Source organism: Erythrolamprus reginae, chromosome 2 (assembly GCF_031021105.1).
Source record: "Erythrolamprus reginae isolate rEryReg1 chromosome 2, rEryReg1.hap1, whole genome shotgun sequence".
Taxonomy (NCBI): Eukaryota; Metazoa; Chordata; class Lepidosauria; order Squamata; family Dipsadidae; genus Erythrolamprus; species Erythrolamprus reginae.
Window position 1 is genome coordinate 28,934,390 of NC_091951.1, and position 25,904 is coordinate 28,960,293.

Genomic DNA, 25,904 nt, shown 5'->3' on the forward strand with positions numbered 1-25,904 from the left:
CTAGATAGATTTCTGAGCAGAAACACTCTATGCAACATTTCACGCCAACCACAAAATAATATTTAATGTGCATCTGTCTGTCTGCATCCTAAATATATTTACATTTATTTATTAAATATGTATGTCACCCATTTCACTGTAAGTATGTAAGGTTCATGAATTAACTACAGCAAATAGTCCAGGATGAGAGACAATTAGAGCCTATCACAACAAAATTAATGATTCTCATGAAATAATGTGTATTTATTTATTTATTTATTTATTATTTATTTATTTATTAGATTTGTATGCCGCCCCTCTCCGTAGACTCGGGGCGGCTCACAACAATAATAAACAATATATAACAAATCTAATAATTTAAAAGAAACACTAAAAGCCCCATTATTAAAAGCAAACATACACACAAGCATTCCATACATAAGCTGTATAGGCCCGGGGAAAATGTTTCAATTGCCCTATGCCTGACGGCAAAGGTGGGTTTTAAGGAGTTTACGAAAGGCGAGGAGGGTGGGGGCAGTTCTAATCTCTGGGGGGAGCTGGTTCCAGAGGGTCAGGGCTGCCACAGAGAAGGCTCTTCCCCTGGGTCCTGCCAAACGGCATTGTTTAGGTGACGGGATCTGGAGAAGGCCAACTCTGTGGGACCTAATGTTTAAAAACATTACTGCAGAATATTAGCAGCAGCGAGGCAACAATTCCTATTACAGGTAGTCCTCAACTTACAAACACAATTGAGCCCAAAATTTATGTAGCTAAGCGACACAGTTTTTAAATGATTTTTGCCTCATTTTATAACATTTCTCGCAACAGTTGTTAAGTGAATTTGGCTTCCCCATTGATTTGGCTTGTCAGAAAGTCCCAAAATCGGATCCCATGGCCTGAGGACATTGCACCATCAATTGCCATCATCTGAATGTTGATGTTTCAATGGTTCTAAGTATGAAAAAGGGTCATAAGTCACTTTTTAAAGTGATGTTGTAACTTTGAACGGTCACTAAATGAATGGCTTTAAGTCAAGACCTACAAGTATCATGGAATGGTTACTGTCTCTGCAATAGTTCATTCTAACCACTGTGCCTTCAGGATTCTCTTCTTTCTATAATGTATCAATTTGGATGCAATAAGAATGGTTTGATGCCAAAGTTTTATTCTCATTTACTGATTCATTGATTTTTGCAAGCAAATCCCCTTGTGTCTGAGTTTTTCTTCTGGTTCAGTCTCTGATATCTGAATAAACTTGGCTCTTTAGCTGAAAATAATCCAGCAAGATGAACACAAACAATGTGTATCCCTGTGAACATTTGAAAAATTTATAAGATCCCATCAAGCTTTCTTTCCAATCAAAAAGCTGAACGTTTCTGACCAAAATAATGACCACAGTTTTGGCATCTGATTGGCTTCTGATCTGTGTGTAAACTGACATGATTTCTTAGATTAGACCTACTTGTGAGAACTTTCTCACAATTGGGACATTCAAAAGGCTCCTCTTCTATGTCAATTCCCTATTATTCCATTAAACTTTTAATTCCATTGAAGTTCCATTCCATTTAGTATAACTTCCATTAAACGGAAACTTTTCCTACAATCCAGGAACAGAACCAGTGTGTGTCTTCTGGTATATCATCAGTTGGGAATTTCGACTAAAAATGTTTTCTTGGCACTCATACAGTTACTGACTTATCTGGTGTATGACCAGATTGGAATTCTGCTGGAAACTATTTCCAAAATCCAGACACTCATATGGTTTCTCTCCTGCGTGAGTCCTCTGGTGTTTCAGGAGGTTAGAATTATTATTGAAACTTTTCCCACAATCTGGACACTCATATGGTTTCTCGCCCGTGTGAATCCTCTGGTGTACAAGTAAGTTGGAATTAAGACTGAAACTTTTCCCACAGTATAGACACACATGTGGCTTCTCTCCTGTGTGAGTCCTCTGGTGTTTCAGAAGGTTAGAATTATTATTGAAACTTTTCCCACAATCCAAACACTCATACGGTTTCTCTCCTGTGTGAGTCCTGTGGTGTATCACCAGGCTACACTTCTGACTAAAACTTTTCCCACAATCCAGACACTCATATGGTTTCTCTCCTGTGTGAGTCCTCATGTGGATCACAAGGTTAGAATTATCACTGAAACTTTTTCCACAATCTGGACACTCATACGGTTTTTCCCCAGTGTGAGTTCTTTGATGTATAACTAAATTGAAATTATGACTAAAATGTTTCCCACAATCTGGGCACTCGTACGGTTTCTCCCCAGTGTGAGTTCTTTGGTGTGTAACTAAGTTGCAATTATGACTAAAACTTTTCCCACACTCTGGACACTCATATGGTTTCTCTCCTGTGTGAGTACTCATGTGGTTCAAAAGGTTAGAATTATCACTGCAACTTTCCCCCCAATTTGGACACTCATACAGTTTCTTGCCTGTGTGTGACCTCTGATGTATCACAAGTCTACCCTTCTGACTGAAACTTTTTCCACAATCCGGACACTCATATGGTTTCTCTCCTGTGTGAGTCCTCTGGTGTATAACCAGGCTACCCTTCTGACTGAAACTTTTCCCACAATCCGGACACTCATATGGTTTCTCTCCTGTGTGAGTCCTCATGTGGATCAGAAAGTTAGAATTATCACTGAAACTATTTCCACAATCTGGACACACATATGGTTTCTTGCCTGTGTGAATCCTCTGATGTATCACCAATTTACACTTCTGACTGAAACTTTTCCCACAATCCGGACACTCATATGGTTTCTCTCCTGTGTGAGTCCTCTGGTGTATAACCAAGTCGGAATGATGACTGAAACTTTTCCCACAGTATAGACACTCATGTGGTTTCTCTCCTGTGTGAGTCCTCTGGTGTTTCAGGAGGTTAGAATTATCACTGAAACTTTTCCCACAATCCAAACACTCATATGGTTTCTCTCCTGTGTGAGTCCTCTTGTGTTTCAGAAGGTTAGAATAATTATTGAAACTTTTCCCACAATCTTGACACTTATATGGTTTCTCTCCTGTGTGAGTCCTCTGGTGTATAACTAAATAGGAATTAAGACTGAAACCTTTCTCACAGTATAGACACACATATGGTTTCTCGCCCGTGTGAATCCTCTGGTGTTTCAGAAGGTTAGAATTATTATTGAAACTTTTCCCACAATCCAAACACTCATATGGTTTCTTGCCTGTGTGAGTCCTGTGGTGTTTCAGGAGGTTAGAATTATTATTGAAACTTTTCCCACAGTCCAAACACTCATATGGTTTGTCGCCTGTGTGAGTCCTCATGTGGATCACAAGGTTAGAATTATCACTGAAACATTTTCCACAATCTGGACACTCATACGGTTTCTCCCCAGTGTGAGTTCTTTGATGTATAACTAAGTTGAAATTTTGACTAAAATGTTTCCCACAATCTTGGCACTCATATGGTTTCTCCCCAGTGTGAGTTCTTTGGTGTGCAACTAAGTTGCAATTATGACTAAAACCTTTCCCACAATCTGGACACTCATATGGTTTCTCTCCTGTGTGATTCCTCTTGTGTATAACCAGGCTATCCTTCTGACTGAAACATTTCCCACAATTTGGACACTCATATGGCTTCTCTCCTGTGTGAGTCCTCATATGGATCAGAAGGTTAGAATTATCACAGAAACTTTTCCCACAATCTGGACACTCATACGGTTTATCTCCTGTGTGAATCCTCTGGTGTATAACTAAGTCGGAATGATGACTGAAACTTTCCCCACAGTATAGACACTCACGAGGCTTCTCTCCTGTGTGAGTCCTCTGGTGTTTTAGAAGGTTAGAATTATCACTGAAAGTTTTCCCACAATCCGGACACTCATACGGTTTCTCTCCTGTGTGAGTCCTCTTGTGTTTCAGGAAGTTAGAATAATTACTGAAACTTTTTGCACAATCTGGACATTTGTACGGTTTCTCTCCTGTGTGACTCCTCTGGTGTTTCAAAAGGTTGGACTTATTACTGAAACTTTTCCTACAATCCGAACACTCATATGTTTTTTCTCCTGTGTGACTCTTTTGATGTTTCAGAAGGTTAGAATTGATACTGAAACTTTTTCCACAATCTGAACACTGATATGGTTTTTCTCCTGTGTGAGTCCTTTGGTGTATCACCAGATTGCCACGTTTACTAAACGTTTTGGCACACTGTGTGCATTGATAGGGCTTTTCTCCAGTATGGGTTCTTTTATGCTCAATGAGTTGGGAAGTGTAGCAAAAGACCTTGCCACATTCAGGACATTTGTATGGTTCTTCACCAGTCTGGAATTTCTGATGCATAATCAGCTCTGATTTGAAATCTGTGCTTTTCCCACAATATGCATCATTGTGGAGCGTTTCCATCGTTGATATTTTAAGATTCTTGAGGAGGTCAAAAATATTTGCGATCTCTTCTTGGATGATTCAAGCACTTTGTTTCCTCATAGAGGGGGGGCTGCATTATTGTCTGGAATGAGTGATTCCTCCCCAAAGACTTCTAGATATTTCCTCTGCAAATGTTCCACCTTTCTTTTTTTACATAATGTTTCTTTGAGTTTCACATACAAGGCTTGTTTATCAGTTCAAAGCTCTTTTCCTGTTTTTTTCTCTTGTCTCTTTCTGGCTGGGGTAAGAGAAGAGTTTTGTGGTTGTCTGGAGAAAAGACGTATTACCAGATGTATCACATTCTCTTTCCTTTTTAAAGCTGCTTCTGATTCTCCGATGTCCAGAACTCTCTTTTTGGCATTCCCTTTGCCTGTAAGATTCATATAAAAGAGATACTTTAGTTACTCTTGCAAGATTTGAAAACAAGAAAAACATCATACATAACAATGAAATAGCAAACATACCCAACTGCTAGATTAACCACTGCCATTCATTATGAAACAGAAAAGATTAAGTTAAAATCTTCGTACTATCATGAAATTCTATTGTTGACTTGTGCAAATCACGGATTGTCAGAACTGCAAATTGTTATAATCATATAGACACATGGAAATACTGAGCATAGGAACATGGATACACATATATTCACAAAAAATACAGAAAGACTCTGTGTGTACCACACTGTTCCCTCTAAGCTGTGTGGCTGCACGGCCGCAACAACATACTGCCATGCAGTCATAATGGCTGGGGAAAAGGAGAGCATGTCCGCAGCCTAGAAGGAGCCTATCTGAGAATGCAGTCAACCAGTTCTGGGGACTTAAAAACAGGAGAAGTGAAAACCTAACTGGCAAGGCTCATTCTCAACTTAGCCAGTCCTTCTTGCACTGCAGAGTCTACTGTACCATCCAGCTTTACTTCCTGGTTGTAGAAATATATAAACATAGAAGACTGATGGCAGAAAAAAGACCTCATGGTCCATCTAGTCTGCCCTTATACTATTTTCTGTATTTTATCTTAGGATGGATACATGTTTATCCCAGGCATGTTTAAATTCAGTTACTGTGGATTTACCAACCACGTCTGCTGGAAGTTTGTTCCAAGGATCTACTACTCTTTCAGTGAAATAATATTTTCTCACATTGCTTTTGATCTTTCCCCAACTAACTTCAGATTGTGTCCCCTTGTTCTTGTGTTCACTTTCCTATTAAAAACACTTCCCTCCTGTACCTTATTTAACCCTTTAACATATTTAAATGTTTCGATCATGTCCCCCCTTTTCCTTCTGTCCTCCAGACTATACAGATTGAGTTCATTAAGTCTTTCCTGATACGTTTTATGCTTAAGACCTTCCACCATTCTTGTAGCCCGTCTTTGGCCCCTTTCAATTTTGTCAATATCTTTTTGTAAGTGAGGTCTCCAGAACTGAACACAGTATTCCAAATGCGGTCTCACCAGCACTCTATATAGCGGGATCATAATCTCCCTCTTTCTGCTTGTTATACCTCTAGCTATGCAGCCAAGCATCCTACTTGCTTTCCCTACCACCTGACTGCACTGTTCACCCATTTTGAGACTGTCAGAAATGACTACCCCTAAATCCTTCTCTTCTGAAGTTTTTGCTAACACAGAACTGCCAATACAATACAGTAGTACCTCGACATACGAGTTTAATTCGTTCTGGACCTGGGCTCTTAAGTCGAACAACTCTTATCTCGAACGACTTTTCCCCATAGGAATTAATGTAAATAATTTTAATTGGTTCCAGCCCTCAAAAAACTCACAAAGTTAGTCTAAATTATGAAAAAAGACATGTTTTTAATGAAGAAATGTACATGTACATATAAATGAATAATGAAGTTTCTTTCACTTAACTTGTAAACTTTCTTAAACTTTTAAATTTACATATGTACACAGTAGCCTAATCATCTGTTTTTGCCTTTTTGGCTGCACTTTCACTTGGAGCAGCTCTTTTCATAAGAAATTTATCCAATGACATCTGCTTTTGCCTGCTTTTCAAAATGTTGCGAAAGTGAGTCAATGAGGTGTCATTGAACAGTGCAGCTGAACGACTGTATCAAAGGCTTTGCTGAAGTCCAGATAGGCAATATCCACGGCACCACCTTCATCCAACACCTTTGTGACATAGTCAAAGAAATCAATGAGATTAGTCTGACATGATTTGCCTTCAGTAAAGCCATATTGATTTGGGTCCAATAAGTTATTCTTTTTTAGGTGCTGATTTATCCTCTTTTTGAGTAGATTCTCCACCATTTTAACTATAACTATAACTAATCAGGACTCTTAGTGGACAATCACTTAAACATGAGTCAGCAGTGTGTGTCGCAGCAGCAGCAGTGTGTGTCGCAGCAGCCAAAAAGGCTAATACAATCCTTGGCTGTATAAACAGAGGCACAGAATCAAAATCGTGTGAAGTATTAGTACCAATTTATAAAGTCTTGGAAGAACAGACCTGGAATTCTGTATCCAGTTTTGGTCATCACATTACATAAAAGATATTGAGACTTTGGAAAAAGTGGCCAGAAGGGCAATTGAAATGATTAAAGGCTCAGAGTCTAAAACATGATAATAGCAGTATTCCAGAGGCATCAAATTATTCCCCAAAGCACTAGAAGGCAGGACAAGAAAAAATGGATGGAAATTAATCTAAGAGAGAAACAACTTTGTCTTACACATTGGTAAAAAGAATCAGAATATTAAATATAAATTTGGAGGAATTGAACTTATTGATAACTCTCAATCTGTCAAAGACCTTGGAGTACTCATATCCAATGACCTAAGTCCTAGAGCCCACTGCAACACCATTGCCAAAAAGGCTTTAAGAGTTGTTAACCTAATCCTTCGCAGCTTCTTCTCTGGTAATTTTGAACTGCCCACAAGATCTTACAAAACATTTGTCAGACCAATCCTAGAATACAGCTCGCCTGTATGGAACCCACATTGCATATCTGACATCAACACAATTGAGAGAGTCCAGAAATATTTCACAAGAAGAGTGCTTCATTCCTCTTCTCACAACAAAATACTTTACTCCGCCAGACTTGAAATTCTTGGTTTAGACAACTTACAACTTTGTCGTCTCCATTCCGACTTAATTATAGTTCATAAAATCATATACCAAAATGTTCTACCTGTTAACGACTACTTCACCTTCAACCGCAACAACACACGAGCACGAAATCGATTTAAACTAAATGTTAACTGCTCCAAACTTGACTGCAAAATATACGACTTCAGCAACAGAGTAATCAACGCCTGGAATGCACTACCTGATTCTGTGGTTTCTACTCCTAACCCCAAAACCTTTAACCTTAGACTATCTACAATTGACCTCTCCCCCTTTCTAAGAGGTCTGTAAGGGGCGTGCATAAGCGCACCACTGTGCCTACCGTCCCTGTCCTATTGTCTTCTTTTGTTACTTTTTATCATTACTTATTTAATGTTTTATTTGTACAAATTATCACCCTATAATTGTTAAACTAACTAACTAACTAACTAACTAACTAACTAACTAACTAACTAACTAACTAACTAAATAAATAAATAAATAAACAAACTTATAGTTAAGGAAAAATGCCTAACAATAAGGACAATTAATTAGTGGAATAACTTTGCCATCAGAACCTCACTGGAAGTTTTAAAGAAGAGACTGGACAGTCGCTTTCCTGAAATGATACAGGATGTCCTGCTTGAGAAGGGGGCTCGACTGGAAGACCTCACAGGTCCCTTTTGGGTCTACTGTACAGTATTCTGATTCTGAAATGGTAAAGCCTCTGCAAGATTTAAAGCACCGGTGTGAATCTCCTCTCTTTCGAACAAAACAACCCGCTCATAAAAAAAACACACGGAATCAACCCTAAAATGACGGTATATTGTAGTTGAAATCTCCCCATCAATAGAAGATTGCAGGCAACTTAAAACGTGCAGCTCTGGCGAAATAAAAGTGGGCTGCAGGAATTGGGGAGGGGGGAGGGATATGCAGGGGTTGACATATTTCAGCATAGTTGCTTATCTGCTACTACAACATGGAGCAAACCTGAACAGCTCGACTTGCTCCCGGCCTCTCCTCCGACCTGCCCTCCACTCACCTTCCAGCTGCCGCTTAAACCCAGGAAAAGCACAACAGCCCCCGCTATCCTCCATTAGGCAGCCGTAAGACGAGGTTTCCCTGCGCCTCGCATTTTCATGTTCCCTCTAGCAATCCACGACTCTATTGCGTAACCATAGAGCGCCATCTAGCCAGCAACAGCTCTAATTTCATCTAAAAGTCCGTGGTGTTCTTGTTTTGGGTCGCAGCGCCTAAATGATTAACATCCTGCCTATCTTATTAGTAGAATAATACGGGACAAAACTTGGAAGTGCCTCCCACGCTGTTTCCAATGACATTTAGATAGGACATACTGTCATCTCTCTGTATTACTAGTTTGCAGGCTGGAATCTGATTTAAAGGTTCCTGCATTTTAGAAGGTTTTGGCTGTCACTGAAGATCAGAAAGCGTAACATTTTTTAAAAATTCACTTGAGAGCCAGTTGTGGCTGTTCCTGGATCAGCAGACCCTGATTATGGTCAATTGTGCCCTAGTTACCTGCATACAGGTAGTCCTTGACTTGTGACCATGAGTGAGCCCAACATAGAAACATAGAAGACTGACCGCAGAAAAAGACCTCATGATCCATCTAGTCTGCCCTTATACTATTTTTTGTATTTTATCTTAGGATGGATCTATTTTTATCCCAGGCATGTTTAAATTCAGTTACTGTGGATTTACCAACCACGTCTGCTGGAAGTTTGTTCCAAGGATCTACTACTCTTTCAGTAAAATAACATTTTCTCATGTTGCTTTTGATCTTTCCCCCAACTAACTTCAGATTGTGTCCCCTTGTTCTTGTGTTCACTTTCCTATTAAAAACACTTCCCTCCTGGACCTTATTTAATCCTTTAACATATTTAAATGTTTCGATCATGTCCCCCCTTTTCCTTCTGTCCTCCAGACTATACAGATTGAGTTCATTAAGTCTTTCCTGATACGTTTTATGCTTAAGGCCTTCCACCATTCTTGTAGCCCGTCTTTGGACCCGTTCAATTTTGTCAATATCTTTTTGTAGGTGAGGTCTCCAGAACTGAACACAGTATTCCAAATGTGGTCTCACCAGCACTCTATATAGCGGGATCATAATCTCCCTCTTTCTGCTTGTTATACCTCTAGCTATGCAGCCAAGCATCCTATTTGCTTTCCCTACTGCCTGACTGCACTGTTTACCCATTTTGAGACTGTCAGAAATCACTACCCCTAAATCCTTTTCTTCTGAAGTTTGTGCTAACACAGAACTGCCAATACAATACTCAGACTGAGGATTCCTTTTCCCCAAGTGCATTATTTTACATTTGGAAACATTAAACTGCAGTTTCCATTGCTTTGACCATTTATCTAGTAAAGCTAAATCATTTACCATATTGCAGACCCCTCCAGGAATATCAACCCTATTGCACACTTTAGAGTCATCGGCAAATAGGCAAACCTTCCCTACCAAACCTTCCCCTATGTCACTCACAAACATATTAAAAAGAATAGGACCCAGAACAGATTATAGTATAAGGGCAGACTAGATGGACCGTGAGGTGTTTTTCTGCCATCAATCTTCTATGTTTCTAATTAGTGGACAAGGGGAATGCTGTCGATGTGGTTTACTTGGACTTCAGTAAGGCTTTTGACAAAGTAGACCATAACCTACTACTAAATAAAGTAGCAAAAAGTGGGATGGACAGGAACACTTCCAAATGGATTCAAAACTGGCTAACTAACCACACTCAATGGAATTACATCTACATGGAAGGATGTATGCAGTGGAGTACCCCAAAGCTGTTTTAGGCCAGTATTCTTCAACATCTTCATCAATGACTTGGACAAGAGGATAGATGGGGAACTTATCAAATTTGCAGATGACACCAAACTGGCAGGAATAGCCAACACTCCAGAAGATTGATGCAAAATACAGAAGGATCTTGACAAACCTGAACACCGGGCACTATCTAACAAAATGAAATTCAATGGTGAAAAAAGTAAGGTTCTACATTTAGGCAAGAGAAACAAAATGCACAGATACAGCATATGTGGTACATTGTTCAAGAGTAGTAACTGTGAGAGGGATCTTGCAGTCCTAGTGGACAACCATTTAAATATGAGCCAGAAGTGTGCAGCAGCTGCCAAAAAAAAAAAGCCAACACCGTTCTAGGCTGCATTAACAAAGGGATAGAATCAAGATCACGTGGAGTGTTAATACCATTTTATAATGGCTACACTTGGAATACTGCATTCAGTTTTGGTCACCACGATGCAAAAAGGATGTTGAGACTCTAGAAAAAGTGCAGAGAAGAGCAACAAAGATTATTAGGGGACTGGAGGCTAAAACATATGGAGAACAGTTGCAGGAACTGGGCTAGTTTAATGAAAAGAAGGACCAGGGGAGACATGATAGCAGTGTTCCAATATCTCAGGGGTTGCCACAAAGAAGGAGTCAACCTATTCTCCAAAGCACCTGAGGGTAGAACAAGAAGCAATGGGTGGAAAATAAACAAGGAGAGAAGTAACTTAGAACTAAGATTCCATGCCATGGTCATATTTGACTCTCAGGTAGCATGCCAATAGCTTTTGTCCATGACCACCTGTTGTGGTTAGCTCTGGTCCAGCTCCTGCCCCAAGGACTGTGGATGTGGGGGAGACATCCACATGCTGCAGGCCTGTTTTGCCCCCGGTGGAATCTGCTGATGAAGGCTCCTCTGACCAAGAAGACATGAGTGACAGGGAGGAGGAGAGTGTGGTAGACAGCTCAGGAGATCAATTATCTAGCTCCTCCTTGGATTCAGAACAAGAGTTAATGATACAGCCACGCATGCGGAGAGCGATGCATAGGCAACAACAACTGAGAGATTATTATCAAAGAAAATGAGGCCACCTGTGGTTGGGTGGGGCTGTGGTAATTAGTGAGGCTGCTATAAACAGCAGCCTGTGAGTTTGGCCATTGTGGAGGATTATCTGATCCTTGTGTTTCCTGACTGCTTTACTGACTTTCACCTTTTGTGTGCTGATTTTTCCCCACTTTGAAACTAAACCAGAGCAAAGTGTGTTTCACTTTGTGAAAGAAGGATTGTGAATTGCCTGACAGCTGCAAGCTTAAGTATCACAGAACTGATAAGGGACTTGTACAAATTACCAGTTTGTTTGGAGACCAGTGTTCTTTGCTATACCAAAAGAGGGCTTGGTTTAAGTGAATTTTCCTTATAAGGAACATTGTTTTGAATTTTCAAACATGTGTGTGTCTGAAATTTGTACCTGTGAATTTTTGGGAGGAGTCTACCAGAGAGCCCGACAGAACACCACCTATCCGTTCAGGTCCCCTAAGAGTGCACTCATCCTCCCTGGAGATGAGCCTGAAGCTTCATTTGCAATAAGCAGCTAACTAAAGGAAAGGATCGTGCCCTTGTGGGGAACATCGTGCAAACATGCAGCGAAAAAGTGCAACTCCTTTGGGGTCAGCGAAGATAGAAACATAGAAACATAGAAGTCTGACGGCAGAAAAAGACCTCATGGTCCATCTAGTCTGCCCTTATACAATTTCCTGTATTTTATCTTAGGATGGATATGTTTATCCCAGGCATGTTTAAATTCAGTTACTGTGGATTTATCTACCACGTCTACTCGAAGTTTGTTCCAAGGATCTACTACTCTTTCAGTAAAATAATATTTTCTCATGTTGCTTGAAAAGTCTGGACTCCGGTAGTCTTAAATCAAACTTGTTTATTCATGGCAAGAGAGAATACAAACACTGGAACGGTAGAATTGCCGGAATGAGGGCAACGGCTAACCCGTTGCCCTTTTATACTCTTTTTAACGCGGGCTTTTACCAACTGACACACATTTAACTTTCGCGGCTATTTTCTGAATAGCCGCGTCTTAACCAATCGCAGATTTTCTGCGAATATTTTAAAACAAACACAACACCCCTCCCTCTTCGGCTGAGACCATGATTACGTGTTAATCCACGTCACATAGTCCTGCAAGCGGATTGGTGGTTTCACAGATCTCTGGGACCTGCGCAGTTCATTTTGCTGGGAGCTGCTTGCCTGGACGGCTGGCTCCGTTGCTCCGCTAAGGCTAGTCTCTGACGGGCCTGGTTGCGATGATGCATTTTGATCTTCGCCGGCCGCCAGGGGCAACAAGCAGCCATCGCTGGAGTCTCGAGGTGGTTCTGGTAAGTCCTCTATTGGTTTGTCTACAGTAGGTAAAATGTCTGGGTTAGTCTTCATTCTTTTGCGTAGTTGGTCGACATGCCGATGCCAACTGCGCCCATCTGTTAATATTACAACGTATGTTTTTAAACCTGTTTTATCCAATACTGTGCCATCTTTCCATTTATCGTTTGAATCATAGTCTTTGGCATAAATTAAATCCCCGATGTTAAACTGTCTTTCACTTTGCATTTTTATTTCTTTTTGGTCATTCTGGTAATGTGGGTGAATTCTGTCTAATTTAGAACGAAGGTTTCTGCCCATTAAAAGTTCTGCCGGGCTTTTGTTTGTTGACGCTGACGGCGTAATATGCTGAATGGTTAAAAATTCATCAATTTGTTGTTGCCAATCTCCTAGTGGTGCTTTGTTTAATGCTTCCTTTGTGGTTCTAACCATTCGTTCTGCTTGCCCATTAGCTTGGGCAAAATGAGGTGGAGTGAGCACATGTTTTATGCCCTGGTCTGCAAGAAATAGTTCCATTTGACGGGCTGTTAACTGAGGCCCGTTGTCAGATACCAAAATGTCTGGAATACCATGTGTGGCAAACATTTTCCTTAATGCCTTTATAGTTGCACTAGTAGTTGTGGATGCCATGAGTTCAATTTCCAGCCACTTGGAGTATGCATCCACAACCAGTAAAAAGGATTGGCCCCTGATTGGTCCTGCAAAGTCAATATGTATTCTAGACCAGGGCCCTCTTGGTGTTGGCCACTCTGATGGTGTAACTTTTGGTGGGTTGGGTCTTGTTCTCTGGCAGGGTATACAACCACCCACCCATGACTCTATGTCCTTATCCAACCCTGGCCACCATAAATGACTTCTGGCAATAGTTTTCATTTTGACTATTCCTGGGTGACCTATATGCAATAACTGCAATGCTTGCTTCTGTAAGGCTTTTGGAATAACAACCCTGTCTCCCCACAATATACAATCTTTTAACACATTTAATTCAAACTGTCTATTCTTAAAAGGTTGAAATTGGTTCGGTTGTTGTTCAATTGGCCATCCCTTTAGTATCCATTGTTTAATATATTTCAAAATTGGGTCTGCTTGTGTCTGATTGGCTATTTCTGTTGCTGTTAATAACGTTTGTTTACTAGATTCAATTAATAAAACGCTTGAGGCAGGGGCTGGATCATTGACTAATTCTGTTTGGGGGCACCTGCTTAATGCATCAGCATTTCCTATGTCTTTCCCCCCCCTGTGGATTAATGTATAATTGTAAGCGGCTAGAAAAATAGTCCAGCGAGTCATGCGAGGAGAAAGAAAGGCGGGAGTTTGTTTGTTTCCCGCCAAAATGCCTAAAAGCGGTTTATGGTCGGTGATTAACGTAAAGGGCCGACCACAAAGGTAATAATGAAAACGTTTAACTCCAGCGACAAGGGCTAACGCCTCCTTGTCGAGCTGGGAGTAATTCCTTTCAGCTGCCGAAAGAGTTTTAGAATAATAGGCTATTGGGGCTTCTGTGCCGTCCGGAAAGTTATGGCTGAGGACGGCTCCTATGCCGAACGGTGAAGCGTCGCAGGTTAGGGATAAGGGCATAGCTACATTATATTGCACTAGGACACTATTGGAGGAAAGTAAATTTTTTACTGCTTGGAAAGCGGCTTGTTCTTTTGGTCCCCACGTCCAGGCAGAGTCTTTCTTTAGGAGGTTATGAAGTGGTTCTGCCACCGTCGCTTTCTGTTTAAGAAAGACGGAATAAAAGTTAAGGAGTCCTAGGAACGCTTGTAAGTCTGTCTTATCTGAAGGGGTGGGGGCATTTCTTATGGCATCAACTTTGTCATTTGTAGGGTGAATCCCAAAACGATCTATTGTAAACCCCAAGAATTCAACTTTGGGCACAGCCCAAGAACATTTGTCTGCTTTCAAATGGAGTCCTGTTTCTTTAAATTTGGTTAAAACGCGTCTGATTCTGTCCCATAACTCAGATTTGGATGTGGCAGATATTAATACGTCGTCGAAATATGGAACGACCCCAGGAATATTATTTAAAATGCGTTCCATCAAACCCTGAAAGATACCTGGGGCGGTAGAGACTCCAAACTGGAGCCGGGTGCATTTAAAGGCACCTCTATGAGTTACGATTGTCTGGGCTTCAGAGGTGTCTTGATCTACGGTGAGCTGTTGATATGCCTGTGCCAGGTCCAACTTCGCGAAGATGGACCCATTTCCTAAGGTGTGCAAGAGTTGTTGCACTACTGGGATTGGATAGGCATTATGCTGTAGTGCTTTATTAATCGTGGCTTTATAATCAGCGCAAATTCTAATAGAGCCATCCGGTTTAACGGGCGTTACAATAGGAGTTTCCCATTTAGCGTGGTCAGTGGGAACTAAAATGCCCTGAGCTATTAATTTGTCCAATTGTTCATCCACTTTAGGCAAAAGTGGAATGGGGATTCTGCGGGGCTTTAATCGGATGGGCGAAATATTTGGGTCCAAATTAAACGAAATGGGGCTGCCTGTATATTTACCCAGAGCGCTAGAGAAAACTTCGGGAAATTCTTTCAATAAATCATTTGGGTCAAAAGAGTCACATACATTGTTAACCCCTGAAATTTCAATACCTAAAGGTTGTAACCATCGAAGTCCCAGTAATGAGTGTTTAGGACCGTCAACCACTAATAGAGGTAAAAACCCTTGAAATTTTTTAAACGCAATAGGAACATTTAAGCATCCTAACACTGGAATTGAATGGCCCTGAAAATCACTCAAACCCGGTTCCCACGGTTGCAAGTCAGTTTGTTTTACACGAGGTAAATATAGTTTAAGTTTTTCCCAAGGCATTATGGAATGTCTGGACCCGGTGTCTAATTCCATTTGGCAGGGGTGGCCGTTGAGGAAAAGGGAAACAAATAGCTTGTTTTCCGCAGCGGGAGAATTGCAGTTTACGGAAGAAGGGGAGTTACCTCGTTGGTTAGAAGAGGGCGAGTTGTCAGCCGGGCGGGAAACGTTGCGCGAAAACGGTGGTCGTCGATTCCTCGGTGAAAAATAGGGTCGTTGGTTTTGTTGAGTTGCTGGAGTTGGGTTGGCGGCGCGGCAGACTTCGGCGATGTGGCCGCGGCGCTGGCAACGGCGGCAGTAGGCGTCCTTGAAATGGCAGCGAAAACGAGGGTGGTTTCCGTTGCAGCCGGCACATCTGTCTGCACGGGAGGCTTCTTTGGCGTCGTGGTCGGAGGCTCTTCGGATTTGGAGACAGGTGTCGTCTGGAGTAGCGGATTCTGAGTGTTTTTCATCAGAAGGGCAGGCGTGCCAAGGTGATTCATCAGGAATGTGATGAACGGTTGAGGTTGCGCGTTTAATTTCGGCAACAGATGTTTCAGATACCTCGGAGGCTTTTGCTGCCTTAAGAATGTCTTGGAGAGAGGCATCCTCATCAACTAAGTATTTCTTCTGGAGCGTGATATTGGTTAGACCGAAAATAAGGCGGTCCATGAGCTGTTCCTCTGGATCCTTGTATTTGCACTTCGGGAGGAGTGCGCGTAGGCGAGTTATAAAATCGTTGGTGGATTCTCCGTCCGCTTGCCTCATCTGAGCGAATTGATGGCGGTATACGCGGACAGGAGTCGTCGGCTGATAATGGGCGGCAAGTTTTGCTTGTAGAGTTGACCATGCGACGGTTTCCAGGGTGTCTGGGTCAACGAGTGTAGAGGCTAGGCTGTAGACTTCTGTGCCGCAATAAGCGAGGAATATAGCTTTCTTCCTCTCGTCATCGGCGTCATGTAGATTGCTCGCTTTCAAGAAAAATGTAAATTTGGACATATACGAGGTCCAAGCTTCCGTCTCGGAGTTGAATACGGGCGGCGGTGGAGCCATGGCCGAGTTCATGGCTGCGTTAGCGGGAGTTCGACCTCTTCGTCGCCACTGAAAAGTCTGGACTCCGGTAGTCTTAAATCAAACTTGTTTATTCATGGCAAGAGAGAATACAAACACTGGAACGGTAGAATTGCCGGAATGAGGGCAACGGCTAACCCGTTGCCCTTTTATACTCTTTTTAACGCGGGCTTTTACCAACTGACACACATTTAACTTTCGCGGCTATTTTCTGAATAGCCGCGTCTTAACCAATCGCAGATTTTCTGCGAATATTTTAAAACAAACACAACATTGCTTTTGATCTTTCCCCCAACTAACTTCAGATTGTGTCCCCTTATTCTTGTGTTCACTTTCCTATTAAAAACACTTCCCTCCTGGACCTTATTTAACCCTTTAATATATTTAAATGTTTCGATCATGTCCCCCCTTTTCCTTCTGTCCTCCAGACTATACAGATTGAGTTCATTAAGTCTTTCCTGATACGTTTTATGCTTGAGACCTTCCACCATTCTTGTAGCCCGTCTTTGGACCCGTTCAATTTTGTCAATATCTTTTTGTAGGTGAGGTCTCCAGAACTGAACACAGTATTCCAAATGTGGTCTCATCAGCATTCTATATAGCGGGAACATAATCTCCCTCTTCCTGCTTGTTATACCTCTAGCTATGCAGCCAAGCATCCTACTTGCTTTCCATACCACCTGACTGCACTGTTCACCCATTTTGAGACTGTCAGAAATAACTACCCCTAAATCTTTCTCTTCTGAAGTTTTTGCTAACACAGAACTGCCAATACAATACTCAGATTGAGGATTCCTTTTCCCCAAGTGCATTATTTTACATTTGTAAACATTAATTTTTTTTTTAAAGGAAAAACTTAATAAATATATATATTTTTAAAAAGATCTCTGATAAACTGAAAGAATGTAATGCCTTAGGAATATTCTATTTATACATAGTTATACTTAGTTTCTCGCTTTCAGAAAACTCTTGTTCAAATCCTAATTCATGGATTTTTGAAAGCAAATCCTTTTGTGTCCGAGCTTTTCTTCTGGTTCAGTCTCTCGTGTCTAAATAAACTTGGTTCTTTGGCGGAAAATAAACCAGCAAACTGAAAACAATGTATATCCATGTGAACTCTTGAAAGTTTTCTAAGATCCCATCAAGATTTCCTTCCAATCTGAAAGCTGCTGGTTTTCCTCCTGTATGAGTCCTCTTTAATAATAGGAGACTCTGACCAAAATACTGAAAACAGTTTGGGCATCTGAATGGCTTCTGATCTGTGTGTAAACTGACATAATTAATTAACTACACCTATTTGTCAGAGCTTTCCCGCAATTGGGACATTCAAAGGGTTCCTATATGTCAGCTCCCTATTTGTTCTGTCTGGGTCACTCCAGGAGCCAACACCAACCCAAAAAGAGAATCCAGACACACTGGTAAAAATCAAAGGCAGTTTATAGAATTCAAAGCAAACACAGGTAACACAAAAGGTCCTTACAAACAGGAACACGCTGAAACTTCAAAGATGTTTCACGAAGGCCATGAAGTAAAACAGGATTCTTGCTGTCAAAAACAACGCTGGAGATAACAAACATACGCCTCCCCCAAGCCAGTCTTCTAGGCCACAAGCCAAGATCAGAGACGCCGAGAAGCAAAGCAGGGTCACAGAACTTCCAGTTGATAACGCTCCACATGGCTTAAAGGCTTGCCTGCCTTTTAATCCCTGCTGAGGAGAACCACACCCAAACCCAGCTGTTGCCAATTCAGTGATGCCAATACCTTTCTAATTGGTCCCGTCTCTGAGCTGCATGTCGCTGTCTCATGTCAATTATAGCTGTGCTTCCTCATCCAATGAGGCCAGGCTACTGGCTGGGGAGAGGGCCCCCCCTGGGGCTCTTAGGCTGCTCCCCCCCATCCTCTTCCTGACTTTCCTCTCCCCCGTCTGCCTGGTCCTCCCCCTCCTGTTCACTGTCCTCCTCCTCGGGGCCTGGATCCAGCAGAGACGCAGCCGGTCCCTGAAGAGCCTCAGGCTGAATCACAACACCTATTATTTGATCAGGTGGGAATTCCAACTTGACTAAATTTTTGACTAAAGAACTTTTCACCATCTGGACACTCATATAGATACTGTCCCATGTGAGTCCTCTGGTGTATGACCAGATTGGAATTATTCTGGAAATTTCCCCCACAATCTGGACACTCATAAGGTTTCTTGCCCATGTGAGTTCTCTGGTGTATGTCCAGGCTTCGCTTCTGATTGAAACTTTTCCCACAATCCAGACATTCATATGGTTTCTCTCCTGTGTGAGTCCTCTGGTGTATCACCAGGCTACACTTCTGACTAAAACTTTTCACACAATCCGGACAGTCATATGGTTTCTCTCCTGTGTGAGTTCTCATGTGGATCACAAGATTAGAATTATCACTGAAACTTTTCCCGCAATCTGGACACTCATACGGTTTCTTGCCCGTGTGAGTCCTCTGGTGTATCACCAATCTACCCTTCTGACTGAAACTTTTCCCACAATCTGGACACTGATATGGTTTCTCTCCTGTGTGAGTCCTCATGTGGATCACAAGGTTAGAGTTATCACTGAAACTTTTCCAGCAATCTGGACACTGATATGGTTTCTTGCCAGTGTGAGTCCTCTGGTGTATTACCAGGCTACTCTTCTGACTGAAACTTTTCCCACAATCCGGACACTCATATGGTTTCTCCCCAGTGTGAGTTCTCTGGTGTATAACTATGTAGAAATTATGACTGAAACATTTCCCACAATATAGACACTTATATGGTTTCTCTCCTGTGTGACTCCTCTGGTGTATCACCAGGCTACACTTCTGACTAAAGCTTTTCCCACAATCTGGACACTCATATGGTTTCTCTCTTGTGTGAGTCCTCATGTGGATTAGAAGGTTAGAATTATGACTGAAACCTTTCCCACAGTATAGACACTTATGTGGTTTCTCTCCTGTGTGAGTCCTCTGGTGTATCACCAATCTATCCTTCTGACTGAAACTTTTCCCACAATCTGGACACTCATATGGTTTCTCTCCTGTGTGAGTCTTCTGGTGTATCACCAGACTACATTTCTGACTAAAACATTTCCCACAATTTGGACATGCATATGGTTTCTCTCCTGTGTGAGTCCTCATATGAATCAGAAGGTTAGAATTATCACTGAAACTCTTCCCACAATCTGGACACTCATACGGTTTCTTGCCTGTGTGAGTCCTCTGGTGTATCACCAGTTTACATTTCTGACTGAAACCTTTCTCACAATCCGGACACTCATATGGTTTCTCCCCAGTGTGAGTTCTCTGGTGTATAACTAAGTAGGAATTATGACTGAAACTTTTCCCACAGTATAGACATTCATGTGGTTTCTCTCCTGTGTGAGTCTTTTGGTGTTTCAGAAAGTTAGAATTATCACTGAAACTTTTCCCACAATCTGGACACTTATATGGTTTCTCCCCTGTGTGAGTCCTCTGGTGTTTCACCAGGTCAGAATTCCAACTAAAAGCTTTCCCACAATCTAAACACTCATATGGTTTCTCTCCTGTGTGAGTATTTTGGTGTTTCACAAGGCTATAATTCTGAGTGAAACTTTTCCCACACACTGGACATTCATATGGTTTCTCGCCCGTGTGAGTTCTCTGGTGTATAACTAATTTGGAATTAAGACAAAATTGTTTGCCACAATCTGAACACTCATATGGTTTCTTTCCTGAGTGAGTCCTCTGGTGTTTCACAAGGCTAGTGTTCTGATTGAAACTTTTCCCACTATCCAGACAGTCATATGGTTTCTCTTCTGTGTGAGTCTTCTGGTGTATCACCATGTTGCCAAACGTACTAAACATTTTGGCACATTGTGGGTACTGGTAGAGCTTTTCCGCAATGTGGGTTCTTTTATGCTCAATAAGTTGGGAAGTATAGCGAAAAACTTTGCCACTTTCGGGGCATTTGTATTGTTTTTCACCAGTCTGGATCCTCTGATGCATAATCAGCTCTGATTTGAAATCTGTGGTTTTTCCACAACATGCATCGTTGTGGAGCTTGTGCATCTTTGATAGTCTTAGATTCTTGAGTAGGTCAAAGATATTTGTGCTCTGTTCTTGGCTGGTTCAAGCAGTTTGTTTCCTCACAGGGTGAGGCCTGTATTATTGTCTGGAACGAATGCTTCCTCCCGACAGACTCCCCACAAAAAGATTTCCTCTTTTTCTGAATCTGCAAATGTTCCACCTTTCTTTTTTTTTAATAATGTTTCTTTGAGTTCCACATACAATGCTTGTTTATCAGTTCAAAGCTCATTTTCTATTTTTTTCTCTTATCTCTTTCTGGCTGACGAAAGTAAAGAGTTTGTGGTCATCTGGAGAAAAGACGTTTACCAGACGTACGGGATTCTCTTTCCTTTTTAAAGGTGCTTCTGATTCTCTGCTGTCAAGAAGGCTCTTTTTGGCATTCCCTTTGCCTGTAAGATTCACATAAAAGAGATACTTTGGTTACTCTTGCAAGATTTGAAAAGAAGAAAAAAAAGCATACATAACAAAGTAGCAAACATGCCAAACTGTTAGATTAACCACTGCCACTCATTATGAAATATAAAAGAGTAAGTTAAAATCTTTGCACAACCATGAAATTCTATTGTTGATTTTTCCTCGTCAGCACTCCAAATTATTATACTCATATAGATATATGGAAATACTGAAGATAGGAACACGGATACGCATATATTCACAAAAAATACAGAAACACACCCCTCTATCTGTGTGTACCGTATGTATTTATATAGAAAATTCATGTGTATTTTCTGTCTACAAAATGAAATAGGTACAGTATGTGACCATTAATGGGAGAAACGTCCATATAGTAACGTTGAAAGTTTAGGGAACAAACAGGGTGAACTTGAAGTATTAGTACATACTGCATAGGCAGATATGATATAGTTGCCATTACTGAAATTTAGTGATATGAAACTGGAATGTCTTGATAGTGAGATATAAACTATTCAAGAGTAACAGATCTAATAAAAGAGGAGATGGAGTTGCATTATACTGTATACTGCTCAAAAAATAAAAGGAACACTCAAATATCATATCCTAGATCTGAATGAATGAAATATTCTCACTGAATAATTTGTTCTGTACAAAGTTGAATGTGCACAACAGCATATGAAATTGATTGTCAATCAGAGTTGATTCCTAAGTGGACATTTTGATTTCATATAAGTTTGATTTACTTGGAGTTATATTGTGTTGTTTAAGTGTTCCCTTTATTTTTTTTGAGCAGTGTATATAAAAGACCTGGAGAAATGCAGAACCAAGGATGAAATCCTCCTAGAATCCATATGGGCAAATATAAAAGGAAAGAAAAATGACATTGCTATAGGAATATACTACAGACCACCCAACTACAATAAACAGAAGAAATACCATATTTTTCAGAGTATAGGGTACATTAAGGGTACATTCACATGGAGGGAAATAAGCAGTGGGGTAGGACAAGGTTATGTCTTATGTCCAATACTTTTCAATATCTTCACAATATCTTCAATTACTTAGATGAGAGAATAGAAGGAAAACTGGTAAAATTTGCAGATGACACTAAATTAGCAGGAACAGCCAACACCCCAGAAGACAAGCTCAGGTCCCCAAAAGATCTTAACAGATTTGAACAATTGGCCCTTTATAGCAAAATGAAATTTAATGCAGAGAACAGCAAAGTTTTACATCTAGGTTGGAAAAAACCAAAGGTACAAGTACAGATTAGGTGAAACCTGGCTCCAAAACAATCTGTGAGAAGGACTTTGGACACTTAGTGGACAATCGCTTACACATGAATAAGCAGTGTGTGCAGCGGCAGCCCAAAAAAGCTAATACAGTGGTACCTCTACTCAAGAACTTAATTCGTTCCGTTGCCAGGTTCTTAAGTAGAAAAGTTTGTAAGTAGAAGAAATTTTTCCTATAGGAATCAATGTAAAAGCAAATAATGCATGCAAACCCATTAGGAAAGAAATAAAAGCTCGGAATTTGGGTGGGAGGAGGAGGAGGAAGAAGAGGAGGAGAGTCGCTGCCGAAGGAAGAAGGGGAGGGGAGGAGAATTAAAAAATTCCAAAACTTTTAAGGCTCAAAAAAAAATAGAGGAACTCTGAGACGGCGAGGAGGAGCACGCGCCACCCATACACCCATACACCCGGCACGAGGCTGCCTCCCATACACTGTGCCAGAGAGAGAAACCCAGGGGGAATGGCAGGAAACTGGCCGGGCCTTCATGTCGCTCTCAAATTTCCTGGGCAATTTTTCCGGGATTGGGATCTTAAGTAGAAAATGGTTCTTAAAAAGAGGCAAAAAAATCGTGAACACCTGATTCTTATCTAGAAAAGTTTTTAAGTAGAGGTATCACTGTACAATCCTTGGCTGCATAAACAGAGACGCAGAATCAAAATCATGTGAAATATTAGTACCAATTTATAAAGTCTTGGTAAGACCAGACCTGGAATTCTGTATCCAGTTTTGGTCATCACATTACATAAAAGATATTGAGACTTTGGGAAAAAGTGGCCAGAAGAGCAATTAAAACGATTAAAGGCTTGGAGTCTAAAACATGAAAAACGGTTGGAGGATTTGGGTATGGATAATAGAAACATAGAAACATAGAAGTCTGACGGCAGAAAAAGACCTCATGGTCCATCTAGTCTGCCCTTATACTATTTTCTGTATTTTATCTTAGGATGGATATATGTTTATCCCAGGAATGTTTAAATTCAGTTACTGTGGATTAATCTATAGATTATAGCAGTATTTCAGAGGCTGCCACAAAGAAGAGGGCGTCAAATTATTCTCCAAAGCACTAGAGGGCAGGACAAGAAAAAAATGGATGGAAACTAATCTAGAATAGAATAGAATTTTATTGGCCAAGTGTAATTTGGACACACAAGGAATTTGCCTTGGTGCATATACTCTCAGTGTACATAAAAGAAAAAGATACATTTGTCAAGAATCATGTGGTACAACACTTAACGATTGTCATAGGGGTCAAATAAGCAACGAAGAAACAATCAATATTAATAAAAATCTTAGGAGACAAGCAACAAGTTACAATCATACAGTTCTAAATGGGAGGAAAAGGATGATAGTACAGTAATGATGAGAAAAACTAGTAGAAATAGAAGTGCAGATTTAGTAAAAAGTCTGTCAGTGTTGAGGGAATTATTTGTTTAGCAGAGTGATGGTGTTCAGGGAAAAAACTGTTCCTGTGTCTAGTTGTCTTGGTGTGCAGTGCTCTGTAGCGACGTTAAGAGAGAAATAATTTATAACTAAGGAAAAATGCCTAACAATAAGGACAATTAACTGGTGGAATAACTTTGCCATCAGAACCTCACTGGACGTTTTCAAGAAGACATTGGACATTCGCTTTCCTGAAACGGTGCAGGATCTCCTGCTTGAGAAGGGAGCTCGGCTGGTAGACCTCCAAGGTCCCTTCCAGGTCTATTCTGATTCTGAAATGGTAAAGCCTCTGCAAGATTTAAAGCACCGGTGTGAACCTCCTCCCTTGCAAACAAAACAACCCGCTCATAAAAAAACACACGGACTCAACCCCAAAGTGACGGTACAGTTGAAATCTCCCAATCAACAGAAGATTGCGGACAACTTAAAACCTGCAGCTCTGGCGAATAAAAGTGGGCTGGAGGAGGGGGGGGATATGCAGGAGGCGACAGATTTCAGCATAGTTGCTCCTCTGCTACTACAACGTGGAGCACACCGAACAGCCCGACTTGCTCCCGGCCTCTCCTCCGACCTGCCCTCCACTCACCTTCCAGCTGCCGCTTTGACCCAGGAGAAAATACAACAGCCACCTCAATCCTCCATTAGGAAGCCGTAAGATTTGGCTTATCTGTGCCTCTTATTTCCATATTCCGTCTAGCAATTCACGCCTCTATGGTCTCAATTCCTTTTAATTCAGCTACTGTCTGATAGTCTTTGCGACTATCCAGGTGCGCTTATTGCCTAATCATAGAGCGCCATCTAGCCAGCAACAGCTGAATCGTCCGAGCTCTAGTTCCATCACGTTAGCACCGTGCTTGCTGGCTCCAAAATTTATTATTTGTTTTTTTACTTGTTTGTCACGTAGGCAGGGCTGGGCGTGGGGGGCAGAGGGGAACACAGTGGGGTAGCAAAAATGGAGCTCCACCCCAGAGCACCCAATTTGCACAGAAAGATGTTGAAAGAAAATGCATAAGCCACGCCCACAGTGTGGTAGTAATAATTTTAGTAGACCTTCACTGCACGTAGGTATTGGTGGTATACAAAGATCATCCCCAAACCCCCAACACTTTACCCTTAGATTATCTACGGTTGACCTATCCAGATTCCTAAGAGGTCAGTAAGGGGTGAGCACAAGTGCACTAGAGTGCCTTCCGTCCCCTGTCCTATTGCTCTCCTATATCTCCTATACCTTTCTTCTATTCCTATATCTCTTCTTCTATTCTTTCATTGATATGTTCTATTTCTATATCTTCTCTTCTATTCTTTCTTAGATATATTTTACTATATCTCCTCTGTAACCTTCATCATGTATTTTACTATGTGTATATAGACAAAATAAATAAATAAATAAATAAAAATAAATAAATAAACAAATAAATAAATAAATTATTAAAATGAATACCTGTTGTTAACCGTTCAGAGTCTGTTTGGAGTGAGCGGCATATAAATGCAATAAATAAATATACTATTTATATACATGATACTAATAAAAGAGAAACATTAGGACAGGGGAGGGAAGGCACTCTGGGGCACTTCTGAAGGCCCCTTGGTGAAGTTCTTGTTTTGGGGTGCAGTGCCTAAATGATTATCTTCCTGCCATCTTCATATTATTAGTAGAATAATACGGGACAAAACTTGGAAGTGTCTTCCGCTACGTTTCCAATGAAATTTAGATAGGACATACTGTCATCCTCCCTGTATTACTATTATGCTCTCTGCTCACTAGAGCAGCCTTCCCAATTTCCAGAGTAGGAAGAGTTCAGCCTTGACAATTTCCAGACTGCTAAGGCAAAACACTTGGAGGTCACTAGTTCGCAGGCTGGAAGCTGATCTAAAGATTCCTGCATTTTAGTTTGGCTGTCACTGGAGATGAGAAACTTTCTCTGCATCCTAACATTTTTTTTACTGATTCACTTGAGAGGCAGTTCTGGTTGTTCCTGGATCTGCAGGTCCTGATTACGGTCAATTACTCCCTATTTACCTGCATACAGGTAGTCCTTGACTTATGACCATGACTGAACCCAAAATTTATGTTTTGAGAAATTTGTTAAGTATTTTATGACTTTTCTTTCCATATTTAAGGAAATGACTGCAGTTGATAAGTTAGCAACATGGTGGCTGAGTGAATCTGACTTCTCCATTG

The 25,904-nt window shown here is 41.0% G+C and overlaps 1 protein-coding gene across 2 annotated transcripts; it reads right to left on the minus strand.

The window, feature by feature from the left end:
- Window positions 1–762: 762 nt before the first annotated feature.
- LOC139163022 (zinc finger protein 268-like) lies at window positions 763–24,417 on the minus strand. 2 transcript variants are annotated; one of them, XM_070743932.1, is made up of 3 exons: window positions 24,309–24,374; window positions 18,896–20,967; window positions 763–4,117 (listed from the first exon to the last, which is right to left on the minus strand). In XM_070743932.1, exons 2-3 carry the CDS (start codon window positions 20,558–20,560, stop codon window positions 1,667–1,669), a joined length of 4,116 nt encoding a protein of 1,371 aa, XP_070600033.1. In that variant the 5' UTR covers window positions 20,561–20,967; window positions 24,309–24,374; the 3' UTR covers window positions 763–1,666. The 2 variants fall into 2 exon arrangements, with proteins under 2 accessions (XP_070600033.1, XP_070600032.1); XM_070743931.1 differs by lacking the exon at window positions 763–4,117 and adding an exon at window positions 17,410–17,865 and having other exon boundaries at window positions 18,540–20,967; window positions 24,309–24,417.
- Window positions 24,418–25,904: the final 1,487 nt, after the last annotated feature.